Source organism: Argentina anserina, chromosome 6, assembly GCF_933775445.1.
Source record: "Argentina anserina chromosome 6, drPotAnse1.1, whole genome shotgun sequence".
Classification (NCBI taxonomy): domain Eukaryota; kingdom Viridiplantae; phylum Streptophyta; class Magnoliopsida; order Rosales; family Rosaceae; genus Argentina; species Argentina anserina.
This window is the reverse complement of record NC_065877.1, coordinates 29130511-29149222: the sequence shown is the minus strand read 5'-3', so window position 1 is coordinate 29149222 and position 18712 is coordinate 29130511. Positions and strand designations below refer to the sequence as shown.

The window sequence follows — 18712 nt, the reverse complement described above, 5'->3', positions numbered from 1 at the left end:
AGTAGCCCCATTAATTCGATCGATCAAGGAGTTTCTTATCCAATTTATATACCGGAATGTGTTGTTTGTTATGTACGTCCTCATAATGATTATAGAAAGATTTCAAAGATAGAAGATCCCTTGCCATACAGTGTGGTGTTGAATTGGTCATGTGTCTCATACTTAGCTTGGTGCGACCGTGCGAGCGGCGTACAGCATACTTCCGACTTTCCAAGGTACGTGGTGTTATCACAAACATAAGAATTATAAAGGAAAAGATATTAAAATTATAACTGAACAAGTTATTCTACGTAATGCGTATGGCGGTATGAGAATAGCAGAAATATATTGGAATAATTTCAAGTGAGTTTCAATGCACAGAGTAAGTAGATTCCTCTATTTATTTGGGTTTAGGGTATCCGATCGAGTACGCACTACGCAGTACGTACATTGTTGGAAATATAGGGAAGCAAAGTTTAATTCTTTCTCTTCCTCATATTGATTATATTGTTAGATTTGACACTATATAGTAGCTAGCTCTCAAGTTCATCAGCTGCCTTAGCTTCGTCGCAGTCTGACGAACAGGGCTGCCAGAATCAAGGTCTAAACTTGATTGACCGAAACTTTGAAAATTACGACCTTTGTTAGCATAAACTTACAACCTCGATCTTAAATCACTGACATGAAGCACCACATTGTTATTAGACTTAACAAATTGCACGACCTAAACAAGAACCTCAAACATAATGTATATAAATTCTGTCTTAGATATGAATGATCATATGATGAGTACGTAGTCAACAGAATTGAACCGAAAAATATAGACTAGTCTTAGTATCATAGTGGGGTCCAAGGACTAAAAAATCGGCCATCTCAACTAAGTCCATTTATTGTTACATTATGCATTGTTATAATATATGTATTTTCTTTAATTACTAGTCTTAATTTATAAAAATGATTTATTAATCCCAACTAATTATACTACTTTTTTTCCGTCCTTTAATAATTTAATTATTCACTATAAGTTAATTGTTAGCTGATTTTAAATATTTTTTCTTAACTTTGCTACACTATAAATAAAAGATTGTTGCACCACTACTCTTTTCCTTTGTTCTTCTTGAATTTTTTTTTTACCACTTACGTACTATCATATAGATTAATGATGAACTTATGGGGGTAAATTTAGCAATAAATTATCTACTATATTCATTTTCAAGTCAATTAGATGCTAAATTATAAAGTCATTTTTAAGAATTATCGACGATTGTTTCACCTTAAAGTACTACAACTCATTATAGACTAATAGTTATACCTAACTTTTTTATTATAAAATATAGTAGATAATTGATCAAAGAAACATCCCTCAAAATTTCCATCAAATTTCTCAATTAATTTTCAAGATCGATATTTTCCCGAAATGGAACATTTTTTGGACCCTTGATATTTCCGTTCTCGCCGATATTTTAGTTCTGGTGTGGTCTATACAAAACGACGTCGGTTAGATCCCGACCTAATAGAGTAACAGGGCATCTCAACTCGAGAGTCAAAAACATACCACTTGGAGCTTCTCCCAAACTCAAAAACTCCACCGAATTCCAAAATGGCCGATGACCACCACCACCACCACCACCGCCCCCACCGCCTCTCCCTCCCTCAACGCCCCACCACCTTCGCCTCCACCACTCCCACCGCGACCACCTCCCGCCAATACCCCCTCTACCCCTTCACCCCCTCCTCCACCTCCGTCACTCCCTCCAAACACCGCCTCTCCTCCTCCCTCGCCGCCGCAAACGGCGGAGCCTCAAGCAAATCCTCACTCTCCTTCCTCTTCCTCCTCCTCCTCTCCCTCCGATCACTCTACTCCCTCCTCCCCTTCCTCCGCTCCTCCTCCCCTTCCTTCTCTCTCTTCCCCTTCTCCTTCCTCGTCTCCCTCCTCTCCTTCCTCCTCACCCTCTCTTTCTCTCTTCTCACCTCCTCCTCCTCCGCCGCCGCCGCCAAAGACCCCTTCCGCCGTAACCCCACCCAACCCATCTTCTCCCTCACTCTCATCTCCCAATCCCAGCACAAGCTCCTCGTCGCCAAATCGATCCTCCTCGCCGCCGTCTTCCTCCTCCGCTTCCAAGCCCTCCGCTACTGCGGCACCGCCGCCATGATCCTCGCCGAGATGTCCGGAAATGTCGCCGCACGGTTCTTGGCCGAGGGAACCAAACAAAGAACCATCAATAATGATCGCAACCGCTCTTCCAAGATTCGCGGGTTCCTCGCATTGGTGACTGGGCTGTTCTTGCTGTCCATGAGCTGGGACCGAACACAATGCTTCCCCTTTTCGGCGAAATTTGTTTCCAAATTGGGAGCCGAGGAATGCGTGAGGTTCTGGCCAATGCTGCTGCCGTTTCTCTCCGGATTTTTAGGGTGTTACGAGAGGGTTTCGATGAATTGGGGGAGTATTAGGCAGCTGGGGAGGAAGAGGGTTCGTGTGATTTCGTTGTTTTTCACTACTGTTGTGCTGTTCATTCCTGCTGTTGTTAGCGTTTTTATGTTTCAAGGTGAGGGAGATGGAGTTTCGATTGGGAGCATGGGGTGGCCTTTGGCGAACACTGTTGTTTTCGGCGTGCTTTTGAGCGAGGGGTATAGTGATGAGAGGTTGGTGAGTTCTAAAGATTTTCGGAGGGAGTATTTGGTTACCTTTTTGTGTACCGTTGTTTTGGAGTTGTTCTATTTTGCGGAATTGTCACTTTGGGGGTTGTTGCTTTGTGGTATGCTGCTTTACATTGCTGTTAGGGAGTTGGATCCTTTTGATTATCTTGAACTGGGGATGGAGTCCTCGGAATCATTTAGTGCATCTGTTATGAAGCCTATTAGGCATATTTTGAGTGAGAGGAAGTCCCGGAAGATTGCGCTCTTCCTTCTGATTAATACTGCGTACATGTTTGTGGAATTCATTGCTGGTTTCATGAGTAATAGTCTGGGGCTGATATCAGATGCCTGTCACATGTTGTTTGATTGTGCTGCTCTGGCGATTGGGTTATATGCTTCGTATATTTCGCGTTTGCCTGCAAATCATGAGTTTAATTATGGCCGTGGGAGATTTGAGGTTCTTGCCGGATATACTAATGCTGTTTTTCTGGTTTTGGTTGGCGCACTAATAGTATTGGAATCACTTGAGAGGATTTTGGACCCTCAGGAGATGTCGACTAGCAGTTTACTAGTTGTTTCGATTGGAGGGCTTCTTGTCAATGTGGTCGGTTTAATCTTCTTCCATGAGGAGCATCATCATGCCCATGGTGGAACTGGATCATGCTCCCACTCCCACAGTCATCAACATCGGCATGCATCTGCTGGACATAATCATGGTGAAAAGATTGAGGAGTGTATAGCTATTTCTCAAGAATCATGTGCCAGCCATGATCACGATCACCAACATGGCAGTTCTGTTGCCTGCAAAGATCATCTGCATGACCGCAGCCACCAGCATGATCACCACGACCATAGCCACCAGCATGACCACCACGACCACAGCCACCAGCATGACCACCACGATCACAGTCACCAGCATGACCACCACGACCACAGCCACCAGCTTGATCACAGCCACAAGCACGGCCACCAGCATAATGATCAATGCAGCCACAGTCACCAACATGGTCCCGAACTAGAAAGATTGCCTACTGAAAAATCAACCAAGCATCAGCACCAGCACATTGACCACAACATGGAAGGAATATTTCTGCATGTTCTGGCTGACACCTTGGGAAGTGTCGGAGTTGTTATATCAACGCTCTTAATTAAATACAAAGGATGGCTTGTCGCTGATCCCGCCTGCTCAATATTTATCTCCGTCTTGATTGTATCTTCAGTCATCCCATTGCTCAGAAACTCTGCAGAAGTCTTGCTGCAAAGAGTTCCTAGGGCACATGAGCAGGATTTGAGAAAAGCTCTTAATGATGTTAGGAAAATAAGGGGGGTTTCCGGTATTCGGAACATGCATGTATGGAGTTTCACAAACTCAGATGTAGTGGGAACGCTCCATCTTCATGTTTCTACAGAGATTGACAAAGGTTCTGCAAAAGCTCAGGTATCGCACTTATTACATGATGCCGGTATCAAGGATTTAACAGTGCAGTTGGAATGTGTCGAGTGATAGCACTATTAACTTCTCACTTGTTCATTGTGTGCTTAAAGTTATTAATGCGTTGAGAAACTACTTCAAGTAGTCTGTTGCAGTTACTAATGGGTTCGTAGAACATGAGATAGGTTTTGTCAAACACACTTTTGATACAAATATCAATGAGAATTTGAAGATCAGCAGTGCATCTTTCTTTCTTTCTCACCTTGCACAATCACAAAGAATATGTGGAACACAGACAAGTCAAGGAGAAAAACTTGAAATCTTAGAAGGGCCTAGTTCAACAACTGAACTCCTAAAAGTGTAACCATCTTACAAATTAATCTCTGCCAGAAAAACCTTCCTCAGATCAAGGAGAAATAACAACAGAAATCTTGCATGAAAGCAATGGTTACTCATCTCCATGTAGAGGGGGAAGAATGGCTGCTGGGACTTGAACGACCCTTCTTCACCATGTTCTCCAGGTTCTGGAGACACATAAGTGGCATACCCTGTATACAATACAAGAAATTGCAGAAGCCAATTTACAATCGTCGCCAAATTGGCTGATTTTCAAAAGACAAATTCCACAAGATATATAAGTGGGCTTAGAAAGTTTTAGTTCTAAGAATCCCATAGACAAAGTGCTCACCTTCCAGCGTCTTTTCCGAGCATACTGGTCGTTAATGTTGTCCAAACTCTTAATTATTTGCTTGAATGTCGGTCTCCTGAATGGGTCCTGACTCCAACATTGCTCAATCAACCTGCCAAAAAAAAACAGAAAGCTTTCTTAACATGGAAATCTCCTTAGAGAACATAATAACAGGGTACCAGCTACTTTTCATTCTTTAGTCTACAGCATAATTCTATATCTATCCATACAGCAAGTGAAACCAAGAAAAAGTATTAATTAATTTTTATGTTTATTCTTTTCAAAATTTTGCTGCCCTACTATTCTTTGATGAACAATAGAAGCTCAATCAACTTACTCCTTTAATCCATGTGCGTAAAGCTTTGGTGAAGCTCTAAACGGTGGGCGCTCATTTGCAACATATGCTTTAGGTACATCCTTTTCTGGTTTTGTATAAAATGGTAGACAACCTTCAATCATCTGGGGAAAATGGGAAATGAGTAAATGACTAAACATTATTCGTAATCATTGACAATGTAAATCCTTGGAGAAAAAAAAAAGAGAAATTAATTGAGTGCTCTATGTAACGAAAGTAGACCAAATAACAATAAAGCTTTCCAGATTTCAACCAGCAGGAAAGAAGTTATATATACAGACAAAATGCTTTGAACCCGGCTGATAGGCAGGAAACGGTGTTCCTGATAATGTAGCTGTGCCAAAGGCTGCATCATGTAAGATTATGACTACATAATGGCATGGGCGCATCGGTTCCATATATAAACATGTATGAACAAAAGTGTAAAGAAGATCATATCACAAAGAAGAGGATGCATGGAAACATACACATATCATCAATATGACAGAGAGTATACCTCTTGCAAGATCAAGGCAAATGAAAAGACATCCACTTTCATATCATATTCTTCATTTCTGTAAACTTCAGGAGCCACGTATCTCCCTGTTCAATGAAGATTACATCATTTAACAACAGCAGCTGCAGATAGGTGCTACCGCACAGAATCAAAACTGCAAAAGTTTATAACCCCTATGTTTATAGGACAAAGAAACATTAAAGCTCTAAATCTCCAACAGAACTGCAAGAGCCTATTTTATTGTCTATTGTGATTAGCAACCTCCGTATATTTTTTTTATATATTTTTTTAATAAAGGACAGAAATGATAGGATGAGTCCATAATTTTACAAGATAGCACTATTCTAAGAAATTGAGAATGAACACTTCAAGAAAGAAGATAACATACAAGAAGTGTTTTGACTTGTCACTGGTCTGTCTTCTTTAACCGTCTTTGCGACTATCAATTGCTTGCTCACTCCAAAGTCTGCAACTTTCAGATGCCCAGAATCATCCCGCAATAGGTTTCTGTTATCTTACTCACGAACAATTAAGAAACTATCACAGTTTCAATAATTTAGTTATTGATGGTGCATGATTCAAGCCAGCTTAAAAAGATATGATGATTTATATGCTCAGTGAATATACATAATACAACAACAACAACAACAAAAAATTGAATTTGTATGTAAATACGCCACAAGAATTAAGTAATAGCCATGACATGACACATAATGAGAGAAAAAAGAGAAGAAGCATACGAGGGCTCCAGATCTCGATGAATTATTGCTTCAGGCTTATGCTCATGCAAATAATTCATCCCCCTGCAAGATATTCAGGTACTATAAGCTAGAGCATATATTATCATCTACTTCTATCAACTGTAATACCGAAAAACTCAATCAAATTTATTGTTGGAGAAATGCAAATGCAAGAAGTTAAATTTTGATTAATATAAAGTTCTGGCATGACCACCAAGTAGATGAAATAGGATTGGTTATATCTGATATAGAAAATTGAAGGATTACACCTCATTCACTTAAAAATATACACCAGAAATTTCACCAGAAGATTAATGACATCAAAAATACTATGTAGCCTTAAACATTAAAAGTATGTCCAGTTGTCAACACTAGCCTTTCTGATTTACACAATTACAATGCCTCAATGAAAATTGCAAACGATTTTAGTAAAAAGGCCACTGGAGAACCGACTAACCTGGCAATGTCAAGTGCAAATTTCACTGCTGCTGTTGGCTTCAAGGCACCTTTTCTTTTTAGATATAAACAAAAGTCTCCCTGCAGTAATAAAATCAAATCTTACCTTACAAAAGCTTCAATATTTATAAACTGTTTCTGATGTCAAGTAAGCATCTGATATATGCATACATACGTCTCAATTGTGCATCCTACATCTATAATGTGTCGATGCCCAAATCTGCCATTAATTCATAAACTCAAAAATCCATCAATGTAGATGTCTATTGGTCACCAAACAACTTATTTTGTGCACAGTGATGAAGGCCTTATTAAGTAGCCATGGCATCACAATCTAAAACCCCTCAAAATTTGAACATTTTCTTTTATGTTTTACCAAATATAAGCTTCCCTTATCCAAATAGGAACAACATAACAAGTGAAATCAAGCTAAACTCTTCTCATTCTTGCACAGTTGCACCACACCTTTGGTAGATATTCTGTGACAATCATCATCGGACTGCTTTGTGTTACAGCACCCAAAAATTGGACAACATTGGGGTGTCGAATTTTCTGAAGTAAAGCAAGCTCATCCCTGAATGCATTCCTGATTTTCCATTGAACAAGTAAAACTCCGGTCAAAAGAAAATAGATACCTAAATTGCACTCTAAACTAAAAACAGAAACAAAAGGACAGACAAGGCAACATGAATAAAGCAAGGCAGACCTACACTTTATACTCATCAGCAAAAACTTTCTCCTCAAGTGTCTTAACTGCAACCTGAATTCCGCGCCATGAGGCAATGCAGTAGGTTCCCTAGCAAACACATCCCAAATAACAAACACCATAATGAACATCAGTATGCAACCAGCACCAGCATCCCCAGAAAACAGTCCAGACTTGATACCTTAACCAATTCTAATCCGTACCCAACCGAGTCTTTTTGTTAAGCAGGCGCCCACATGACCCGAAACCATACATGCATTTTAAGTTTAAACAGTCAAATTCCTCATTTCCTTCCCCCGTACTAATATTCACACCACCAAAAGTACAGACATCACTCACATTACCTTGGTTATGTCAACACTATTCGAAAAATCAAGCTCCTTGGGATCAATCTCATACTCCGGCACCTCCCGCGCATTCTCCACATGCATAGGAGCCATCTAAAAATCCAAAACCAACTCACTCCACACGAATAATCGAAAACTCGACACATTCAATCCCAAAAAAAAAAAAGTTCACAAAGTGCAGTAAACCCACCGGAGGCTTAGCTCCGTGCTGCTCCAGAAGCTTGATGACGTCATCGTTCTTATAGTACACGGCATCCGCTAGAGGCTATGTGTTTGAATTACAACAACAACAACAAAAAAACCAGACCAAAAACCACATGAGCAGCTTTAAGTGAAACTTGAACTGAAGCAGCAGATGAGGAAGTGGGGTGGAAATTACCGTACTGCCCCAGAGGTCGTGGAGGTGGACGTCGGCGCCGCGGCGGAGGAGGAGGTGGACGACGTCGGTCTGGCCCTGGCAGGCGGCGACGTGGAGGGCGGTACGGCCGTCGATGTCGGTGAAGTTGACATTGGTGCCGGAGTCGAGGAGGTCCTGGATGCCTTGCAGGTCGCCCTCGTTGGCCAAGTACATGAGGCGGACACGAGGGTCGATGACGCCGTCGTCGTCGCAGACCGGGACGACCGGGTCGGGTGCGAGCGAGGACTGGCGGCCGAGAGTGAAGCGGGCCGTGGCGGAGTCCTGGCGGTCCATACGGGTCTTCGGAGCTTACAGAGTGGGGGATGGGAATAGAGTGGTCGGAGGGAATAAATAAAGACAAATTGATTCGACGAAGAAGTCGAGAAGGAGATGCCGCCCCAATGGGTTTAGTCAACGAATTTGTGACTGTAGAGAAATTCTTTAGTTGATTGAATCAGACAACAAAAGCTTATGGCCTCTTCAGTACGACCAAGTGTCCTCAAAGTATCGGACTCGTTATGTGGGCTGTGAGAAGTGATAACTGAGAATTTGTCTCCAGATTTCGTGGAAGTTAGACGATTTATCATTGAATTACTTATTTCTGTTCGCATAATTTTCTAAAATAAAATTGAAAAAGTAATTTCACTCGAGTATTCTCTAGTACTGCTCGCGACAAGCCGTTCCGTTAAAGCATTTGTCTCATTACTCTCATACAAGATCTCAACGTTGCATGTTTGATTTTCATTAGTAACAACTTCATTGATTTACACGTTCGAGCTCAAGATAGCCATGAGTTTCTTCTACATTTGCTTGATTTGATTCTCATTAATGTGACTCATTCCAATAGGTGAGAGATCGAACTCAATTAAGATAATTTAATCTATGTAGGAAATAAGAATTCAGATATTGACGCTATGGTCTGATAGGAAGACAGAGAAGATAAGGAAAGAGGAGAACAACAAAATTTGACATTGTTAAGAACCCTATCAAATTTGACAGTATTAAAACTCTTGTCAAATCCACGTAGGATTCAACACTTACGCTAGAGTACTATTCCTCTGTCATTTCTTCCCCTTTTTGCACTACTGTGTCATTTGACATGTCCGTTGGAGTTGCTCTAAAATATGTGTTCAATTTAACTTATGGGGTGGAGTTGAAATATGACTAAATTGTCAAACTCCACCTCAGTTGTTAAATTTAAAATTTTCATTCAAATTTGATTCCATTGTTGGAGTTGCTTTTATATAATTACGATTTTTTTGAAGAGAGAATTCATTCATATAGAGCAAACACAAGCCAAGCAGGCCATTACATATCCACCCGTTAACAACCTAGGGGTAGGTAATGCTTCATGATTCACGGTATCATAATGATACATATGATAGACCTACTATTAAATCTACTTATGCACCATGCAAGGAAAAAAACCTACACCATAACAAGCATGGATTCGGCAACAACAAAACCAAAAAATAAAAACCAAACCAAAATAAAGTTCAACAATGAAAAATAGACACCTCCATCTCTAACAAAGGCATCGAGGCACAAAAAGTCAAAAAAAAAACTAAACTTGCTCCTTTCCCTTAGAGTTAGGGGTGGGAGGTTTGTCATCGTAGATATATGTCAAAACTTGCTCACTCGACACCTTATTTGGTTGAGATGGCTTCTTAATCTTTTGACCCGGAGGACATCTAGGGCCAAGTTCTTTGGTGGCTGCTCTTCTGCAACCTTGCTATCAGAGTCAGACTTATGAACAAAAGTACCCTCGGGGCTCTCCATGGGTCCCAACAATTTTGGAGTGAATTTCGTCGGGAATTCTGGAATTTTCAGCTTCTTTGGAGGAGCATCACTTTGTGACTCAGCGAGGATGTTAGCAATCGAGTGTGCAAGCTTTTTTTTGGGATGGGTTAGTATCTTTCTTCCTCTTGGGTTGATGTCATTTTCGTCCCCAAAACATGGCACATGTGAAGGACTGTGCTGATAATTAATTGGGACAAGAGCCAAGCTATCATCTGATTCTCATATAACAGCTTCATGCTTAATATAACAAGTTTTCGAACCTTGTTTAGCGCATGAGCAGATTGGCCACTTGGGCAACTAGCATTTAGGTCAAACATGAGTCACAAGCTAGAAGGCTAACATGCTCATTAGTACCAGAAAAATTAAACAAACTCTTATTTAGAACCAAACTTTTGGAATGGTAGGCAAGGTGGTGAGTTTTGGTGCTCCTTTCTTCAACGGAGATTGCACATGAGCATTGAAAGGAGATGAATAACATTGGCCTTCCTCATGCCATATGAGATTGCATTTTTTGTAGCGGCCATTTAGATTGTCATAATACAATGACACCTCATTTTTAACTTGATCAAAGAATTTGATGAGCTTTTCAAGAATAAAAGGCCGGGCAAGGTGATGGGAAACTCTAACCTTGATTTTTGTATGAAGCACGCCATTCTCTATCATCCCATCCAAGAAACTATCCGGTCACCATTGAGACCCATTTGATTCAATTTGGTTTCTCAAAATTTGGAGGGAAGTTGATGAGAGAGACCCATAAACATAGATGCTCCATCGACACATATTGGATGTCGGCAATGCCATCATATTATGCAAATACCACCGGTGCTCTGCCATAATACCAATGCCCTCCTGTGATCACACGATTCGCGATTCGTCTAAATTTTCGGGCTTGCACTTGAAATAAACCTTCAAATTTATAGATTAGTCTAAAGTGAGAACGTATATCTATGGCAGAGAATTTCATCTTCACCAAAGGACGTGCTAGGAGAAAAGATTGACCAAAACCCCGAGGTTCATCGTCTTGGTCCTGAATATTTGAGATGTCGAACACATTTTGGCTTGCAATTGCCAATGAATGTGTGAAGTTTTGGGTGATTGCATCTATGTTTGCCATGGAGAAGCAATATGGAGAGGGATGACAATCAAAGATAGCCAAACCTATACTAGCTAGAATTTTGAATGGCCAAGGGAGGGAACGGCGCTTTAGGGTTTCTGATTTACAAATTACGTAAGACTTAAGTTGAGAAGAGTTTAACTATAGATAATCTCTTAACTTTTTATCTTGTGTGTCAAACCCTCTTATATAATTAAGATTGAGTGAACATTATCACTAATTATCCTCCAATTTAAAGAAAAATACATCTAAATAATGTACATATTCTAGATGTACATAGTAATGCAATATGACTCACGGACTCACATGAGCAACTAACTAGTGACACTCTTTATTAAGGGGAGGGTAACTTAGTGACACTATAAATTATTAGGGCATATGCCCCCGTAAGCTAAAAGTCATATATGGCCTGTGTCATGCACTTATGGTATGCCAATACACATTTCTCTAATTTGGCAAATGAGCTTTAGGATTTGAGTTGGCCAAATTTGACTTTTTATTTCCATAAGTTTCATTGATTTTTTTTTATTTTCTTTTTATATAGTTATTTAATATATAGGAAATGATTGATTTACTATTTAAATGTCTTATTTATAATATTTTTTAAATATAAAAACTACTATATAGTAATGACTTCATTGTGATTTTTCATATGAACTTAATATTTGATAGTGGTCATGTTTTTAAAGATTTTTTTTATAGAATATAGTCTTTATTCATAATTATCATCATATTCAAACTAGCCGTTATTGTTATTTTTAGACTATCTTTACAGAGTTTCTTTTTAGGATTATCATCTCCACTACTCACTGACATTATTTTCATAATTTTCTTCAATAACTGATTCTTGACGTGAAGCTTTTTTCTTTCCAAACACCATTGTTGATTTAATGCAACTTAATTATAGAGTAGAATCCTTACCGACTTTAGATACAAATATAATCCTTATCAAACAACAAAATCAATGGTCATAAATTCTGAAGAGGTTGATTTTACGAAACTATCCCTTATTATATACTAGGAGACTAATATAACTTATGGAGGATATATGGGTAAATAAACAAAAAAACACAACTAAATATCATCTGAGATTACATTCAGATTCAAGTATCCTAAAGTCCTAAACTCCCACCCGGCCGCAAGACCCAGTTCATTCCTTGAAAAACCAGTTCAACTTTTATCCCAATTTTGAAGACCGACCTCCACCTCTTGTTTCTCATTGCAATTCACAAACTCTTCCTCTAAGAATCTATTTCCCCATATATTCAGAGACCCGCCTCTGGTTTGATCCGCCAGCTGAAGATAGCGACCCGGGTCGCTGAATTTATGCCAAACATGGAAACTTATAAATCTGATGTTTCGCGAGCTGAAGAACTGAAGCTTCTTGCAAATGAAGCATTTAAAGGTGATCCTCTTTCGACCATCCGTTACCTCCTTTTCTCCTTTAGTTCGTTGAATTCTTCCATACCAAATATTGTTAATGATATTACTGTACTGTGCCCAAATGTTAAGAAATGAGAAACTTTGCAAGCAGACCATTTTTAATGTTAGAGATTACTTTTGGATATTGTGCTTCTCATACTTTTACCATTATTTCAGCCCATAAGTATTCTCAAGCTATTGATCTGTATTCCCAAGCGATTGAGCAAAACAGCCAGAATGCCGTTTACTGGGCCAATCGTTCGTTTGCTCACCTTAAACTGGAGGAATATGGAAGTGCCATACAAGATGCTTCAAAGGCTATTGAAGTTGATCCCAGATATTCAAAGGCATGCTTTGTGCTCTAAATGTTATGTGTCACTACATGGATGATTATATACTGATTGCTGTCTATTGTTGCAGGGGTACTACAGGCGCGGTGCAGCTTCTCTCGCTATGGGGAAATTCAAAGAAGCACTAAAGGATTTCCAGCAGGTACTTCTTCTAAAATTTGATAACTATAATCTTATAGTAAATAAATACGATGAAGAAGTTGGTATTATTCTTAAAAAGTTGATAGCCTAACTTTTATTTATTTATTTAACTTTCAATATCAACATCTCTTATAGTATGTCTGTTTGATGTTGGTGTAATTACTTGGAAGGTTTCAAAGTTTTTCACCCTGTGAATTTCAGTTTCTGCGTAGTGAGTTACTTTGTAGCACGATGCATCTGATAGTAGATAAACTAAACAAATGAGAAATTTCCATTCATGCACATCGTTAAGAAGTTGGGTTAATTTAGTCTGTATCAAATTGCACTTCTGTAAATGTCTTGGATAGTTTTAGCTCTCAATATCCGCACTTATTTGTTACTCATGTATATTGTATACCATTTACTGCTCATTACTGAACTTTTGATAGTTATGGTTCATGACCTGAACATGACAGATAAATTCTAACCTTGTGGTTAAAATCAAATCAAGTTTCCAAAACTGATTAAATATATGGTTACGTGAGATAAGACAGTCTTAGTTTGGCTGTAACAATATAATGATGATCTGTACAACATTTACCAGACATAATGTTTAAGCTTATGCAAGAAATTCAGCTTTTATTGTGGCAAAATTTCTCTAAAATTTGCCATTGTATAATTTATCTTACTTAATGTAAAATAGGTTAAAAGACTCTGTCCAAATGATCCGGATGCTACCAAGAAACTGAAGGAATGCGAAAAGGCAGTAATGAAGCTTAAATTTGCCGAGGCAATTTCTGTTCCAGAGTCCCAAAGGCGTCCTGTAGCTGATTCTATTAATTATCGTTCTATAGGTACTATTTTCTTCCTTTCCACTTGATTCACTTCTTGTTTTTCATGAGCTTTTCAACTTTATCTGCTTATGATATGTAGATTCTTCTTCTTTTTTTCTTTCTTTTTGCCTCTTCTGCCATCAAACTTTTGCAGGAGCTCATAGTACTATACTATGTTTAGAAAAATATCTTTAATCGCAAAATCTCTTGGAGTTGCTGACAAATGTGTCTGAAGCTAATAACAATATATTGTAAGAATGTCATTCATTTAAAATCCAGCAAAATGCATGCATTCTGTCGCACCTGTTTGCTTACTTATGGTTGGAAATTTCTTGAACTTAAATGTTGGCTCTCATCAACTTGGGTATGTTTCACTTTCTTGGAAATTGCATGATACAAGTTGTTTTACACCGGTTTCTTTCAATGTTTGGTGTTACCACTCCCTCTATATCAATATTTCCTCCACCAGAGTAGTGCTGAAAAAGGAATTCAGATTCTTATAACCCCACTCCTGTGGATATTTTTTCACATCAGTGTAATTTTGCTATGTCAGCAAACAAAGGCTGTAAATTATATCTACATAGAAGCTGATTAGCTGATACATGTAGACATAGAGTTTCTGTAGCAGCTGCCATAAGTTATGAGTAATAGTGTCATGAAGTATGAATGGCTTTACAAGGTTTATTAGCATTAATTGCATGTAGGTGCTGAATATTGTGGCTAAGTCATGGGACTGATGGATTAGGATTGAAATGGTGATATTAAGAGATGATATCGCACCGCAGTCCCTTCATTCCCTACTTACATTTTGTATTTGACAATAGATCATGTCTAAATTCTGGAAGTCCTGCTACTGTTATACAGTCTAGGCTCATTCTTTTTATAAAGGCTATAGGGTCAAACCATAATCCTTGGTTACCTTGTCACCACTTATGTTGAATCAGCAGTTAGTAGGGGAACCTGTGGATAAACGAGTATGAACTGGGTCTGAGTCTGATATGGAGGGCCCCTACTGTCTTCCACATATATATCGGTCCATCCTCTATCTGTTGTCAAGTGTAGTGCTATGTTTCTGGGCTAGTTTGTTCATTAGTCTTGAACCAGTCTCTGAAACATCTGTCAACTGATTCGGTATAGTCAGTAAACCTAATTCTTAAAAAAAGCTTGATCAACATTAGGTCAATTTCAATCCATTCGTAAAATTCTCTTAATGTTCACTATTATAGTGTCTATTAAAAGATTATTTTAGTATTCTTATATATTGTATCATTATAGGAACGGGTCCCACATCATCATCAGTGTCCACTGAAGTTACCGTAGCAGTTCTGGCATTAGCAGTTGGGGTAGCAATGGTTATTATTGGAACAGCAGGGGCTCCAGTTGTGGCCATAATAGTGGTGGTGGTCCTTGGGGCCCGATGGTGGCGTGGAATCCATGGTGGTGTTTATACCAAGAGTCGAGTAAATGACCTAGGTTTGAGTTCATAATCCTAGTATTAGAGAATAGTAACAAGACACTCATTGCTTTCAGTGTTAGAAAATTAGTTATTAAAGAAATAAAAGATGTTCAGCAGGAAATCTCTTTTCTTTGGAACTAGATAACATATTAGAAATTGATATATTTGTCAACTGCTAATGTATACATTGTCTAGAATAGAATTCAGTCTAATCTGCTTGGGGAGTTGAAAAGTAGCTGGGATGTGATCTACTTTACTGACCCAAGGGGGTAGATTAAGTCCTTCTATCTTCTTGTTCATATATGGAGTATCTCTTTTATAGGTCAGACTTAGGTTAAGTTAGCTTATTCCTTGTTCTATGTTGTCTGAATTTATAGGTTGTCACTTGAAATTAATACAAACACTGAATTAGTTTATTATTCCAAGAGAAGATTATTAAACAAGTGATATCCAAATATTCGTCTTAAAGAAATTAAAGTGGCTAAATATCATAAAATAAAGTGAACATGAAATATTAATGAGTAGATTTATTTTCCTTGTGGCTTTTGTGAATATGATGCAATTGAGTGCTGATGCCTTTTGTGGATGAAAAAATTTGCGAGTTGTAACACAACTCAAAACTCCTGTGTAGATACATTGATCTCTGTTTTTCTATAGGTTAAGGAACCTTGTGCATTGGAACACTCATCTTCAAAAAAATTTCATTTAATTGATTGTCATCTCTTTTATATATTTTGGAGCTCATTTACAGTACCTGTTTTAGCACTGAGTAGTTGATGAATGGGTGTGTTTTTAAAATTTCAGAAGTGGAGCCACAATATTCTGGAGCAAGGATAGACGGAGATGTTGTTACTTTGGATTTTGTGAAGAAAATGATGGAGGATTTTAAGAATCAGAAGACTTTACACCAAAGGTATGTGTGGGATTATGGGATGCACAAACAGTCTTCTGACTACATTTTTTTTATTGCTTACTAACATGTTGCAAGTATTGTAGGTATGCATTCCAAATTGTGTTACAAACAAAAGATTTGTTGCAAAAGCTGCCGTCTCTTGTGGATATAAGTGTTCCAAATGGCAACCATTTTACTGTTTGTGGTGACGTTCATGGTCAGGTAATTACATTATATGGTTCTGATGTTCCTAAAAATTTCTCATCTTTTTAAATTCTTGTTTCTTGTGGCCGCATTCCTGTATGCATAACCTTTTTTTTTTTTGCTTGTAATGACTGCAGTTCTATGATCTCCTAAATATTTTTGAGCTCAATGGGCTTCCTTCGGAGGAGAATCCTTATCTATTTAATGGTGACTTTGTGGACAGAGGATCATTTTCGCTGGAGGTCATCTTAACATTGTTTGCGTTCAAGTGCATGTCTCCATCAGGTGGATCCTGTTGTTCAGTTATTTGGTTGTCCATTCTAATTGCTACATCGTTTTGGTCTCATACCATTCGGTCACGTTATAGCTGTGGCACAAACTTGCTTGTTCAATATCACTATCATTTTCATTAATAATTTTCCCCAAAAACTTTAGTCTATTATGGCTACATTTTTGGACTTCAGTTATGTATTACACTTTGCTTTCAACTATAATGTTGACCTCTTTGTTTTATTTTCAGCAATATATCTTGCACGAGGGAACCATGAAAGCAAGAGCATGAACAGGATATATGGTTTTGAGGGCGAGGTCCAGTCCAAGTTAAGCGAAAAATTTGTGGAACTATTTGCTGAAGTGTTCTGTTGTTTACCGTTGGCTCATGTTATAAACGGCAAGGTGTTTGTAGTTCATGGGGGTCTCTTTAGTGTTGATGGGGTGAAACTAAGTGACATTAGAGCAATTAATCGGTTTTGTGAACCTCCTGAGGAAGGTAATTTAATATTTTCCTCTTGCTCATGCATCTGGATATTGTCTGTTATTAGTCTCAAGTCTCGACCTGGTCAATCAAATCCAAAATTCTGACTAAAAAAACTTCTGTAATTGATCTGTTTTCATTCTTTTTCCTCTGGATTTCATCAGGATTGATGTGTGAACTGCTGTGGAGTGACCCACAACCTGCTCCAGGAAGAGGCCCTAGTAAGCGAGGCGTAGGTCTTTCTTTTGGTGGTGATGTCACAAAAAGATTTTTACAGGACAACAAATTAGGTTTGTCTACGATGATATATTATTACAGTTAAACTTGGCTACTTTACCAAAGAGTGTGAGAGGTTAAACATGGTTGAATGAATTTACAGATTTAGTAGTGCGCTCTCATGAAGTGAAGGATGAGGGATATGAGATTGAGCATGATGGTAAACTCATCACTGTTTTTTCTGCTCCAAATTACTGTGATCAGGTAATTGAATGATGGCTGCTTGGCTCATCACTGATTGAAGCCGGTTTAAATTATCTGTTGAAGGCTCTTTTTCTGCAGAATGAAAGTTTGAAAAACTTCTGGCTAGAATCAATAATATACAATGGTTTATAATTTGCAGATGGGTAACAAAGGCGCCTTCATCCGTTTCGAAGCACCAGATTTGAAGCCAAATATTGTTACTTTTTCAGCTGTGGTTAGTGTCTATTAAATTGCTCATTTTTTTTCATTCTCTCTTTCTAGTTGTGTTCCCCAGAAGTTTCCTTGTTTTGCACCCATGAAATTTACTGTTTTGTGTGGAATTGCAGCCGCATCCTGATGTGAAGCCAATGGCGTATGCGAATAACTTCCTCCGTCTCTTTCAGTAGTCTACATAGGTGAATCAAAGGGATAAAGCTTATCCGTTTTTTTTTTCCTCCCTATGAGCTGAATAGAAATCTGCAATGTAGGTTACTAGAGAAGAGATGGTTCATGTTTGACATACCTGTTTTTTGTGTACTTCTCACTACTAGGAGGAATATTTCAGTCAATTTCTTTGATATTCTATTGTTCTTGTGCTTGCTCCAAGCTAAGTTTTAATGAAATTCATAAGCACATGAATGGCTGCTGGCTAAATTGCAGGGCTCTTTCCTATATTTATGTTTTGGTGGTCTTTCCCTGGGTTTATTGGATATCCAAAAGTTTTCGTATAGATTCATCGAATATGACTTGCGGTTTTAATTTTCAAAATGCTATGTAATTGTAGCAGTATGTATACCTGCAATGCAAGTAGGTTTGGATAAAGCATAACGGGGCATCCTGATGATAAGGGGTTGTTAACAAAGAAGAAAACTTAACCATTTGATGTGATAATGCCGTAGAACTGATCCTTACCAACGGTGAGCTTGCTACATGTAACAGCCGCTATGAGAATTTGATACGGAGTTGGCGAGATTTGAGAACATGGATACCGGCTGTTAATAACTGTGTAGAATCGACTCTTCTATTAGTGAGTTCTTGAGGTTTGCCTACTAGTAAGTTCTGATGAAATATTGGT

General features: G+C 38.5%; 3 protein-coding genes across 4 annotated transcripts; 2 read left to right on the top strand and 1 right to left on the bottom strand.

The window, feature by feature from the left end:
- The first annotated feature begins 1579 nt into the window (after positions 1 to 1579).
- Positions 1580 to 4290, top strand: LOC126798059 (uncharacterized). The gene has a single exon (XM_050524884.1). It carries the CDS (start codon positions 1580 to 1582, stop codon positions 4118 to 4120), a length of 2541 nt encoding a protein of 846 aa, XP_050380841.1. The 3' UTR covers positions 4121 to 4290.
- LOC126798060 (integrin-linked protein kinase 1) lies at positions 4268 to 8779 on the bottom strand. Its single transcript, XM_050524885.1, has 12 exons — positions 8216 to 8779; positions 8027 to 8101; positions 7834 to 7929; positions 7494 to 7579; positions 7249 to 7369; positions 6785 to 6864; positions 6328 to 6390; positions 5976 to 6094; positions 5588 to 5673; positions 5074 to 5195; positions 4737 to 4848; positions 4268 to 4596 (listed from the first exon to the last, which is right to left on the bottom strand). The coding sequence occupies exons 1-12, from the start codon at positions 8525 to 8527 to the stop codon at positions 4501 to 4503; spliced, it is 1368 nt and encodes a 455-aa protein (XP_050380842.1). The 5' UTR covers positions 8528 to 8779; the 3' UTR covers positions 4268 to 4500.
- Positions 8780 to 12280: 3501 nt separating this feature from the next.
- On the top strand, positions 12281 to 18311 carry LOC126798356 (serine/threonine-protein phosphatase 5). 2 transcript variants are annotated; one of them, XM_050525299.1, is made up of 13 exons: positions 12281 to 12552; positions 12747 to 12916; positions 12990 to 13061; positions 13743 to 13893; positions 15148 to 15345; positions 16133 to 16241; positions 16325 to 16442; positions 16562 to 16709; positions 16945 to 17193; positions 17343 to 17468; positions 17558 to 17658; positions 17798 to 17872; positions 17985 to 18311. In XM_050525299.1, the coding sequence occupies exons 1-13, from the start codon at positions 12474 to 12476 to the stop codon at positions 18042 to 18044; spliced, it is 1656 nt and encodes a 551-aa protein (XP_050381256.1). In that variant the 5' UTR covers positions 12281 to 12473; the 3' UTR covers positions 18045 to 18311. The 2 variants fall into 2 exon arrangements, with proteins under 2 accessions (XP_050381256.1, XP_050381257.1); XM_050525300.1 differs by lacking the exon at positions 15148 to 15345 and having other exon boundaries at positions 12282 to 12552.
- The last annotated feature ends 401 nt before the right edge of the window (positions 18312 to 18712 follow it).

Excerpts from the sequence above, each read along its gene's own strand:
- LOC126798060 (XM_050524885.1), bottom strand. The coding sequence starts at position 8,527 with ATGGACCGCCAGGACTCCGCCACGGCCCGCTTCACTCTCGGCCGCCAG. Across the intron at positions 7,580-7,833 it reads ATAGTGTTGACATAACCAAG|GGAACCTACTGCATTGCCTC; the intron begins GTAATGTGAGTG and ends TGTGTTTGCTAG. Across the intron at positions 7,370-7,493 it reads TTTGCTGATGAGTATAAAGT|GAATGCATTCAGGGATGAGC; the intron begins GTAGGTCTGCCT and ends ATGGAAAATCAG.
- LOC126798356 (XM_050525299.1), top strand. The coding sequence starts at position 12,474 with ATGCCAAACATGGAAACTTATAAATCTGATGTTTCGCGAGCTGAAGAA. Across the intron at positions 13,062-13,742 it reads CACTAAAGGATTTCCAGCAG|GTTAAAAGACTCTGTCCAAA; the intron begins GTACTTCTTCTA and ends AATGTAAAATAG. Across the intron at positions 16,242-16,324 it reads CAGAAGACTTTACACCAAAG|GTATGCATTCCAAATTGTGT; the intron begins GTATGTGTGGGA and ends CAAGTATTGTAG.
- LOC126798059 (XM_050524884.1), top strand. The coding sequence starts at position 1,580 with ATGGCCGATGACCACCACCACCACCACCACCGCCCCCACCGCCTCTCC.